At 44.4% G+C, this 12,037-nt stretch overlaps 1 protein-coding gene across 2 annotated transcripts in view; it reads left to right on the top strand.

Annotated features, from left to right (window-relative positions):
- Positions 1-12,037, top strand: part of HDX (highly divergent homeobox) — a 40,101-nt gene that overhangs the window by 18,819 nt on the left and 9,245 nt on the right. For both annotated transcript variants that reach the window (XM_036402267.2, XM_054516367.1), the window contains 3 exons: positions 3,855-4,001; positions 7,424-7,631; positions 10,619-10,698. In XM_036402267.2, coding sequence (XP_036258160.1) covers positions 3,855-4,001; positions 7,424-7,631; positions 10,619-10,698 — 435 coding nt within the window. The remainder of the gene's footprint in view (positions 1-3,854; positions 4,002-7,423; positions 7,632-10,618; positions 10,699-12,037) is intronic.

Genomic DNA, 12,037 nt, shown 5'->3' with positions numbered 1-12,037 from the left:
AACTCTGTCACAGGAGTGCAGGCACACTTTGGGCAGTGGAGGGGCTGAGGTGTGACAGCTGCCCCAGCTGTTCTGGGTGTGGGAGCACAGCTGGAATTTGTGGGGCAGAACAACCCTAAAGAAAGCTCCTCCTTGGCCTGGGGTGTGCAAGGCTCAGGAGAAACAGCTGAGCTGAGAGCAAAAACCTCAGAGCAGCTTCAGAGAGCCCTGGCAGGGATTAATTAATTAAAGCTCCTGCAGTCAGTCAGAGGGCACCTCAGCTCTGCCTTTTGTTTTAAAACCATTCCAGGAGGAGCTTGGGGAGTTCTCTCCACCTTCTCTGCTCCTCCAGGAGGGGGGAAAACCATGGTTCAGCTGGGTCAGTGGGAGCATGTGTGAGTGAGCCAGCCAGGGTGTGCAGGGAGCTGAGCCCAGCTGGAGCTCTCTGCATGGAGCCCTGGCCTTGCCCCTGCTCTGTGCCATTGGAATAGTGACTGAAGTGTTTCCTCCTGCTCTGAAATATTTAAATACATTCCTCAAGGTATTTCTGCTTTGGTAATACCACCCTTAGCATGGCCTGGCCTTTTGGCAGGGAGCAGCGCCTCCTTGGCCCTCAGCAGTGCTGGAGGAATGCAAAGGGGACAGGTCTGGTGGTTTTTTATTGTGTGATGTGCTCTAGCTCAGTGCCACAAATCACCCTGGCTTATTGTCTGTCTGCTGGGAGCCTGCAGGCAAGGAATGCATCCTGCCTGAACAGGAACTGCACAACTTTCTGGTCCAATATGAGGAAGACATTCATAGATCAAGTAAGAATCATAATTAAAAATCTAAAAATCAGTTTACTTTGAGGCTGAACATTCACTATTACACAGACCAGCTCAAAATCTCCAGAAGGGTGAGTTGTCATTTGTGTGGTTTGAGGGTTGGTTTGGAAATTGGGGTGAGATAACTGGGGCTCAGTGTCATTTCTTTGCTAGACTGTTCATTGCATTGATATCTCTTTCTGGTTTTTTTAAATCTTTTTAGTTGAATTTGATTTAGAAACAGGTATTAACAGAATATCTGTAATTTTGGCTGCATGCTGAAGCAGTTACAGCTCTTCTCACAATGGGGTGCTATGAAATATTTATCACCTCTGCTTCCATCAGAGCAAACTTCATGCTTACCCAGCCAGTGGGGAAAGATGCAAAAAGTCTCTGCTGCAGGAACCTAGCAGTGTGTGAGCAGGAGGAGGGGAAGGGTCCCTTCAGACACCTCTGTGCCTGAGTTTGTGCAGCTGTGTGTGAGCACCAGTGTCCAGCCTAAGCTCAGCATGGCTGTCACTGACAGGGGGCAGCTTTGTGGCACTGGTGAAACCTGAAGCTGAAAGCTCAGGCTGAAGGAATGTGTAATCTGGAACAGCTTTAATGAGGTTTAGTATCTTGGTGTGTTAGGGGAAAATGCAGACCTTCAGAATTTGTATGTGGGAAATCAAGAAATAATAAACTGAAAAGCAAGAATGATATTAAATGGGGTAGATGGGAAAGGAGAAATGTAGTGGAATGATTCAGAAATCTCTGTTAATACATACCAGTAAGGTCCTGAGCTGGGAATTGATAATCCTCTGAAGAAAACAGGTATTAATTAGTGTCAGGGTTCAGAGAGCTCCATGCTGGTGTCACTGGGAAAGGTGAATAAGGCAAAATGACACTGTGCTTGTACAGAAGAATCTGGGATTTGTTCATGCCTTGAATACTTTGAGTGCTTCTGATCTTCCCATTCCTCCCAAAATATAACAGAGAAGCAGTGACAGAGATCAAAGGCATGGCAAATTTGTTTGTGAGAGGTTTGTTTGCTAAAAATAACCATTACCTCAGCTCATTTCATCACCAAGTATCAGAACTGAATGTTGATTTAATATGATTTCACTGCAATTGAAATGAACACAACACACAGTGCTCAGCTGCAGCATAAATGCAAGTTATGTATAAAACCTCAAGTTCTTCCATTTTTTAGCATGTCTTTGATTAATAATCTGAAATTTGTGGATAGCTTTTGTGCACGTGGCCTGAAACATTTTCAAGTGCTGCATGAGAGCCGATGTGAAAGCGCAGGCTCTGAGCAAAGGCAGGATGAGGACACTCCACTCGTGCAATTATTCACCCCAATTATAGACACCGGATTTGCACCACAGAAATTGCTGCACTGTGGGGGATGAGGGGCTGGCAGAGAGCCAGGAATGTCTCTGATAAACTGGGTCATCTCCAAGGATGGTGTTGTGCTACTTGGGAGGTCGGGGATAAGCCGGGTTTAACCCTGCACGGCACAGCTGCTGATTCAATTGCTTTTCCTTGGGAATGCATAGGCTGGATTCTGCTGGACAAAGCCTCTGCTGCTTAAACTGTGGCCAACAGAAGTGGGAAATGTAAAGGTTTCAGCCAACAGCCAGCACTGCCAAAGCCAAGCCTTGCATTAGCAAGCTGGCTATCTGAAGAGGAAATGAGAATTGTATTCAGAGCTTAATGACGTAAAAAAATAAGAACTGAATTACTGGCTTGCCTTCACCTATAAGTATTGTCATAAATATGAAGCTTTCCAATATTCTGATATTTTCTCCTATAATGATGAATATTATGATATTTGTAGGGCTCTGAGGTTTTCCTCTTGGTCCCTCATTTCCTCTGATGATATTAAGCATGGGAAGGTTATTAACTAAATTGATGGAAGCTTAGTTACATGTACAATGTAGAAATTCTATCCTTTATTTTCTGACAAAAGTCATTATGTAATTTTTAAGCAGTTTATAATGTAGGAGTCAAACTTGGGTATGATCCATGTCAAGGGGATGATCCTGTAATTGAAGGTAGTTTGTGATTTCCCTAAGAAAGTGCTGATAAGGCCCATGGCACAGCGTGTTACACCAAGGCAGCTAATCTGGAGCTGAGATTTGGACATGCTCAAGTGTCATTTACATCTGCTGAGCTTAAGGAGTGACACTGATCCCATGATGCTGGTGCAGCTATTGAGAGCAGGCTGTGGAAATGATGATCCTTCAGGATCTCTGAGATCCCACAGAGCTGCTCACTTGGCAGAGCACAGGGGCTCCTCAGTGCTTGTCCTCTGAGTAGCAGGAAAAGTGAAAAACATGGGTTGGTGTAATGAAACTGTAGATTTTAGATAAAATTCTGTGTGAAAAGGTTTTTTTAAAGCTTAGAAGCTCTACCAGAGAAATACTTTCTGTGCTCACACCAGTTCAAACAGTGGTGAGATGTTTAGGAATTCTTTTTCAGTTTTACTCCTTTTATCACTGATCCACTATCACATGTTTTGATAAACATAGACAAAGAGTTTGGGAACTCAAAGATAAACAGTGGAACCAATTTAAACTCAAGCTCACCACATAAACATTAAAGTATTCCCTTTAGGAAGTCAGAATCCTTTGAATTATGCATGTGTTGTAGTTTGCAGTAAGATAAAAGAACTTTTAGGGGGGAGGGTGAGAAACTTGAAAAGCCTTTAAGGAGTAATTTGCATAAATTGGGTGGAGAGAGTAAACAGCACAAGGGGGGAAAAAAGTTATTTTCAGTAAGGCCCCATAGAATGAGATAAAACAAATTACCAAAGAAATCAGGTGAGTGAAACAAAGCTGAAGTGCCTTAAACTTGTGTTAATGCTGCCACTGCCTTTACAGCAAATCCCAGGGAACTCTGAAGTGCCCTGGATAAAAAAAAAGAAATCAAAAAAAACCCCAAATTCTTAAGGGAGACTTAGAAGAGAAGAAGAGCCATGGAGACAGTAGAACGTGTGTGTTACTGTGTGAGAGACCTGTGGACATGAATGCTCAGGATAAGCAGATTTTTTTTTTTCAATCTAACAGTGTTTTTTTTATCTTGCAGTTACAGGACCGCACACAATTTAGTGACCGAGACTTAGCTACCCTAAAGAAATACTGGGACAATGGCATGACCAGCCTGGGCTCAGTCTGCAGAGAGAAAATTGAAGCTGTGGCTGCAGAATTAAATGTTGACTGTGAAATAGTTCGGGTAAGAAATCCAGAGTCTTCCCTTATCTTGTCGCAGGAGCAAAAATAGGACAGATGAAAGGCTTTAAAAATTGCATGAGGAAGCTTGAAATAGATTTCATGTATTACATAATGAATGACCATGTTGGGAAGTGCTCTCCTGCCTTTTCTGCAGTCCATATTTAGTAAAAGCCCTCAGGTCAGGGTCTTATTGATCAGCAGCAGAAGCAGCACTAGGAGCTGTTTGACATTCTCTTGAGGAAGACTTTAAGTAAAAGTGTTACATTTTTGAGGGAGATCCTAGAAGACTGAAAGGTACTATTTACATTGCTAATAAGATACCAAAAAAGGGCTTTTCTAAAGATACAGGGAAAATACTTCTCATTCATGCTTATAGGGAAAATTGTATGAAAGAAAATGCTCCAAAATAGAAAAAAAAAATGTCACAAGGCTGTCTTGAGGGCAGGTTGAGGTGTGAGGGAGGAATTCTGGGTCAGTTCAGTTTGATGGTTGCTGTAGGGGGCTGAGGGAGGCCCAGGTGTGCTGGAGATGACCTGGCTCCCAGAGCCTCTGCACATCATCTCCTCCAGAGGCTGGGGTGGTGCCACTGTGTCCTGGCTGAGCAGACACCCAGCAGCACCTCTGGGGTCTCTTTCCCATCCCAGCCTCAGGAAATGGCCCCATTGTTGGCAGTCAGACAAGGACAGGAGCCTTCCTTTCCCTTGTGACAGATGTGACAATTGGGATTGTTCCTTCCAGGCTTCATCCTCTTTTTGCAGCTGTTTCCTGAACTTCTGGCAGTGCTGCAGGAGCAGGGCTGAGCCCTCAGTGAAGCTCTCCTGCTGTGAGACCTCTGCCTTGGTGCTGCATCCACATGGTCCCAAAGCTGCTTTCAGAACACCCATCTGGTTATTTGTTTTTGTGGGCACACAGGAATTCTAAAAAGCCCAATTGTACTTTTGGAGGCTGAAGAGAATCACTCCTTCCTCTGCAGAGAGCAAAGCTGCTCCTTGTTTTCCAAGGATTTCCCTTTGCTCTCTGAAGGTGAAGCTGTTCCCCCTGGCAGCACCTCCTGGATAGGACAGTGACACCCTTGGTTTGTTCCCTTGGGGACACTGGCACAGCAGGGCTGTCACTGTGGAGTTCAGTGCAGCCCTTTTCCTCCTGCTGGAACCTTTCTGTGCTCAGGGCAGGGACCAGGACACCCAGAAGGCTCAGCCTCACCTGCACCAGAACAGACCACAAATGATCCCATGCACTCACAGACCTTGCTGGAGGGCTTTAAGGATGTATTTTAGGGATAAGAATGTATTTTAGGGATAGAACTCTCAAGCTGATTTCCCACATGGCAATTCCAGTCTGCTCTTGCCCTCACTGTTTTGCTGTTCCAGAATGTTCTCTGTTCAGCACAGCACACAGGATGTGGAACCTTCTCTTCCCCATTTAATTTGAGACACTATCAAAACATGTTCATCTTCTCTGACATTCTCAGTATGTTGAATGAAAGATTTTCTGCTTTGCAAAGTCTGTGAAAAGATCTGCCTTTCCCAAGTGCCTTCTTTACTAAAAAAGAGATAGATTGAATTTTAAATTTTGTTAGCACTGTTTGTTAAAATCACAAGATGATGGGAAAATTTAAAGAATGGCAATACACTGCTTGGAAAAAAGATACCCAGATCTCAAAGGGCTGCTTGTGGGTTTTCTTTATTTTTTTTTCCCCAAACTGTAGGTAATAGAAAAAAAAATGATCTAGGTAGTTCTCTGCATACCTGTTGTGCATTCTTCAAAGAGGAAAATCAGCAAGCTGGGAAAGCAAATACCAGCCAACAAAAAAGATTTGCTAAAAATAGTGTTCAGCATGTTATCTTTCAGCTTGTTAGAGATGCAGCTTTAAAAGGCTTGTTTTTTTTTTCCAAGGCTGGCACAGCATGAAACTGTGTTTAGTACTTGGGACTGCTGTTAATATTCCTTTACTTTTTCCTCTTTGGTAATCAAGGTATTATAAGCAAAAAGTTTTTTATTCAACTTTCTCAGAACCCTAGGAAGAGGAACAGGGCGGGTGTTTATGAAATAAGGCCAGAGTGATTCTTAGTGTGTCTTTAAAAAATATCCTGAAATATTTTAATGTCTTGGGTTACTCATTTGGAACAGAGGCCTCATGGAAAGGTTGTGCATTTTGCCATGGCCTGGTCATGTTTTCAAACCCAGGAGCTGCTGCTTCTGTTTCTGGGGGTGTGGGTGGTGGGAAGGGGGATGAGAGCCAGCCCCAGGAGAGTGGGAGGAGCAGCTAGGTAAAGAAGTGGATTCCTGGCTCTGGGAAGGATTTTTGGTTGCCAGTAGAGCTGATTTGATGGAATGGAGGGTCTGGGGTACAGGGGCTGTTGAGCAGAGTTGAGATGAGATGAGAAGTTGAAAGCCTGAGTGACACAAGGGACAGGAGAGCCTCAGGAGGTGAAGAGTTGCAGACAATTCTTGTTACATCATGTTAAACTCTGAATCTTTAATAATTTTTTGTGTAAATGTTTCTTCATCAGAGAAGGCAAATTAATGACCAGGTGTACAGATCCACTTGGAGAATTTAGAATGTGGGTCTTTCTTCTTTTTCTTTTTTTTTTCTCCTTTGAAATTCAATTTTATTGATGTGAGGTGAACTTAAAGCATCCATCTCCATCCCTGGTTTCATCTCCCGGACTGTTCCCAGTGTGCTCCTCTGCACTCATTGCAAACAGCTTTTCCTAAAGCTCTGTTTTACAGCCAAAGGGGACTGAAGGATGAGCTGCTCTGAGCTTTATCCTTCCAAGCTCCTTTCTGTCCTGCAAGGGGAGTGCTGTGGATCTGTCACCTTGGCCAGCTCCCTCTGTGCTGTAGGAAATCCTAGAACAGGGCAGGTGTTCGGGTCATCGGATGCTTCAGTCCCCTTATGGAAGTTGCAGAATAGGAGAACCTGAATCAAAGATCTTATGCTAAATTTGTTGAATAATTTAGGGGGGCAGAGACCTTACGAAGTCACCTAGTCCTGCTCTTTATCTGGAGCAGGATTTACTTTGGAATCAAGTCAGGTTTCTCAGGATGTTGTCCATTGAAACGTTGAGTACCTCCAAGGCTGGAGCTACAAAACTTCTATGGACAAACTGTCCCTCTGAATCACTGTAAAACATTATTTTTTCTTTTATATTCTCAATTCCAATCAGAACTTCCCTTGCTGCCACTTGTGCCTATTGCTTCTTTTCCTTTTGCTGTGCACCTCCCTGTTTCCCTTGGAAAGCTGGACACAGGATTTGGGGAAGCAGCCTCAGGAGGGTGAAATACTGGGGAATACTCAGCTCCCTGAGCTGCTGGCTGCACCCTTGCTCCTGTAGGCCACATGTGCTGATGTCACTTGGTTGGGGGCCTGTTGCTTTTGTCATAGTTTCTGATATCATTCATGTTTATTTCTCTTACAAGACTTGGATTGGGAATCGAAGACGGAAATATCGTTTAATGGGGATTGAGGTCCCACCCCCTAGAGGAGGTCCTGCTGATTTCTCTGATCAATCTGAATTTGTTTCTAAATCAGCACTTAATCCAGGAGAGGAAACTGCTACTGAAGTGGGGGATGATAATGATAGGAATGATGAAGTGTCAATCTGCTTATCTGAAGGAAGCTCACAAGGTATTTGGAATGCAGTTACTACTGTGCCTATATTTTCAATTTTGTGCAGTGTGCATGCTTTGGATTCTGTTGTACACATTCAAAAACGTCTGACAGAGTCACAAGTGCTCCACCCCGCCTGGGCTGAAGGTACTGTTTGGTCTCTTTCTTCTGCCTCTGTGTCTCTGAGTTTTGTTGGGTTTGTTGCACAAAGATTGGAGAAACCTTTGATCATGAGAGCCCCATTTCTGCCAGATTCATCTGAAATGAAGTCAAGCGTTCACGTTCTACTGGTGCAATTGAGAGCTGGGCAGCCAGTACACGTGGGGAAGCCTCTCTTTCCAGGGAATCCAGATTTAGAAAATGCCCTCTGCCAACTGCTCAGCTCTCCCCAGCCAGCTGGGATGGCCATTCCATTTGACACCCATCCCTGGAGGTGTCCAAGGCCAGGTTGGACGGGGTTTGGAGCACCCTGGGACAGTGAAGGTGTCCCTGCCCATGGCAGAGGTGGCACTGGGTGAGCTTTAATGTCCTCCCCATCCCAACCCATGCAGTGATTCCATGGTTCCATCCCTGTGATCCTGAGCCACCCCAGGCACTGGTGGGGCTGGAGCTGCTGCTGGGACTGAGCAGAGCTGCTGGGACTGTGCATTCCCATTTCTCCTGGCAGGGAACCCCTCAGCTCAGGCTGGAACAAGGAGCTGCCCAGGCCTCCTGCTGCTTTGTCTGACAGGCAAACACAGCCAGCAGATCAAAGCCAGGAGCAGGGCACAGCCCAGGAGCCTTGGAACTGCACACACAGGGGGTGTCCTCAGTAAACTGCAGGATCTGGAGTGGGAAATGCCTCCAGCTGAATTCCCTTTCCCCCCAGGAGCCCATGGGATCGATGTCTCCCTGCCCCTCCTGTCCCTGAGCCCGGCACATCCCCACTCACTAATTGCTCCCAGTGCTTCTGCCTGGGGGAGATCAATGGAGCCTTTGCTCTCCAAGCTAACAGAGAGCCTGACCTTGGGCCTGCTGCTGTGCAGCTCAGTGTGCCAGGCTGGATCCTGTCATGTCCTCAGAACAGTCTGAAGGGAAGAGCCAGGGGAACTGAGGCGGCTGGGAATGAGTTTGGGAGCTTTGTCATACTTGAGTGTGGAGGGAATAAGATGATAAAGAAATGGGTCAAGTGATTGAAAGCCAAGTGAGATGAGGAATCTCAGAGTCCTTGATTTGCCTGAGGTGTGGAAGGAGCTGATTTAAGTCAGATCTGCTTGAGAGAAAATGGTGACAGGGAAGAGTCTGAAGTGTCTGCAGATCAAGTGAGGAATAACTCCATGTTGTTGAGCCAGGCTTCCAGCAGGCAAGGTGAGGCTGAACACTTGGGAGCATTATTAGTGTCAAAGCCTAAGGAAATGCAAGGAAACAACAGGATTTCCACAGCACCCAGGAATCCCACCTTCATCCCTTTATTCTCCCACTACAATTATTTCTGTTCATTTCTCCAGTTCAAAGGAGGAGGTTCCACTGCTGCAGCTCAGCTGGGTTTGAACTTCCTGGAAAAATTTCCCCCAATAGCCATGGGTTAGTCCCAGATAGGGAATTGTTCCAATGTTTGTGAACTGTAACTTTTGATCCTAATTTATTAAAAAACCAAAACCACAAGAGCAAAAAGCCACTCTGAAAGACAGACAAAAGCAATTTTTGGTCACCTAATTAGAGCGATTAAAGTTGATGGCTTCTGCTTTTAAAATGTAGTGCGTAAATATAAAAAAAATAAACTGTGCTGTGATGCAAAATGGATCATTAAAGCTCTCATATTGCCTCACCTTTTTTAATTGTGTGTTAATTGAATCCACAGTGTGTAGGTGGAGGCCATTAGGGCTGTGCTGGTTCTGTGAGCTCAGGGTGAATATTTAAGGAGTTGGGAATGCTGTAGGAGCTGCTTCCTTCAGCTGTTGAATCCAAGGGGTGACTGCCAGGGTTGCAGAGTTCCTGGTGCCCTGGAATGTCCCTGAGGAGTGACCTCACCCTGGGACCTCCACCCTTCCTTGCTCCCTCTGATCCCATGTGCTCCTGGCACAAACTGTCCTATGGAGCTGTGACCAGTGGCACATTGAGTTCATTTGAAACAATTCCCAATCAAATTTGCTCAGGGCAGAGATTTTTAACTTGAAAGTTGTTTAAAACCATGAACTGGCTCTCTATGGTCTGGCCTAAACATCACCCTGTTTTTGGTAATCCCAGGGAAATTTTGTTGTCCCTGTGTTTGTGTGGAGGTGACAGACCCTGGAGTCACCTGAACCCTGCTGCCCCTTCCCTCTTTTCCTCTCGATATTTATTATGTATTATAGATTTATGTTTTAATATGCAGAAGTCAAGTAAATATGAGAAACAAACTTCAATTTTAAGGGTAAATAGACTTAACCTTTCTTTGGGTTTTATGTTCTCCTTGGCCTTTAAGGTCAGTGGAATCATCTTATGCTTTGTGGCTGAAATACCAGGGTAAAATCTGCTCTGTTTTCAGTGTTTATACATAAAAAAGCACTTTAGGTTTACTGGGGTAAGCATTTGCCATAATCTGATCCATTTTTGGCTCAAAATTCATCAATGTCTGCAAGGGGGAAGTGGGATTTAGATATGTACCCCAGAATTCCAGGGAATGCAGGATTTTTCATGTAGGAATTAATTTTCATTTAAAAAAACCCAACTTCTGCACATCTCTGATGTGAAACTCTGCATCACCTTTGAATATTCCAACCTGAACCTAAAAGTGGGAAGGTTTTGGTGCAGAGAATAACTGAGAGTTTTGTTGTTGTTTCAGGGGGCAGTTGGTTTGATGTTGGCCTGAAATGCTTGTGACAAGATGTCTTTTTAATAAGGCAGATACTCTGTTTATGATTAGACATTGATACCATGACTTTGCTGTTGGATTTAGCAGCTGTGACATTTAGTGGTAAACACCATTAATGGTCCTTCAGCATAAAATTGGAATGAAATCTGACAAAACCAATTTATTTCTGCAGAAGAGACAAATGAAGCTCTTCAAAATGAAGAAATTGGCCACAAAGATGATGACCAGAATCCAGTTTCCACTGATAATGTGGTATGTTTACCTTTCCTTTTCCACCAATTAATAACTCCTTAATTAACGTTGAGGTTGTTGTCCAGCACTTGTGCTTTTCACTAGGTGACAACTTCAGTTGTGTGTGTTAAAACTCCTTCCTATTTGAGCTTTAAAAATGAACTAAAAATTCTAAAACACAGCAGGAAAAACCCCTCAGACCTTCAGTAGAAATGGTCTGGAGAGATGGTGCCCAAGAGACTCAGCCCCCCAGCCTGCCTGAATTTTGTCATTTGATACAACAATGAACAAAACCAAGGAAGAGTTTCTGCATACTTTGTTCTGAAACCCTGTAACAAAACTTTATAAAAATGCGCTTAAAATTGGACTAAAATACATTGTATTTGCATAAGAGGTTTTCCTATTTGAAATGCTAATCTGTTCCTTCCCCTCCTATTTTAAAAAGTGTGCCTAAGAAGGGGAATGTGAATATTTGGCAGTTATTTAGAGACTCTTTCCTCAAGCTGAGTCTGAAACCAAAAATATTTGAGTCCCAGTGTTCCTGAGGGTCTGATGGAGCAGCAGAACTCGGGGACATCAAAGCTCTGAGTGTTGTCACTTCAGCTGGGCTGGCAGACACTGGAGCACACAAAATGTGCTTTATCCTCCCTTCCTTCAGCACAGGCTTGGGAGCTTGGTGGGTCCTGCCAGGGAGAGCTGGAAATGTCCCTGGAAGGATTTCTCCCCAGTGATTTCAGGGAGATTCCTGGTGTGCAGGCAGGAGGGACCACATGCTGCAGGAAAAACCTGAATTAACACCTCAGGAATGACCCATGGACATGGATTGGGTCAGTGGGGGCCCTTCCCTACACTGGGTTAAACACCATCCTAAAAAACAGGAAAATTACTTTAACTTATTATGGACATGTTCATAAATGTTCACAACTGTCAAAACAATTAAAATCAGTAAAAAAACTTGGGATGTATTTCTGAGTCTTAGTCATTGTTAAGCTTGGCCTTAACACTGTGCTTTAGGTATCTTTAGAAACCCAGTATAAAAAGCTCCCCAAATATTTATGAATTAGGTAAAAATGTCCATATTTATGTATTTGGAATTGTCCTTTGGATCATCACCCTTACAGCTAAGGGTACATGGCCAGGCAGGGTCAGAGGAGAACTCCTTGATTTCTTCAGGGCAGGAGGGCTGGTTTTTCCAGAGGTTTATTTCCAGACCCTCCTTTGCAACAGCAGAGCAGAGCAAGGGCTGTGAGGGGATAAATGTGCAACTCAAAGTCAAAAAGCTGGGCCAGGGAGCTCCTCCTCTGTAAACAGCCTGAGTCTCCATGGCAGCAGCTCCCACTGGATTCCTGCTGGATCTCCT

The sequence above is a fragment of the Molothrus ater genome, chromosome 14 (assembly GCF_012460135.2).
Source record: "Molothrus ater isolate BHLD 08-10-18 breed brown headed cowbird chromosome 14, BPBGC_Mater_1.1, whole genome shotgun sequence".
Taxonomy (NCBI): Eukaryota; Metazoa; Chordata; class Aves; order Passeriformes; family Icteridae; genus Molothrus; species Molothrus ater.
This window is presented reverse-complemented; position numbering and strand designations above follow the sequence as displayed.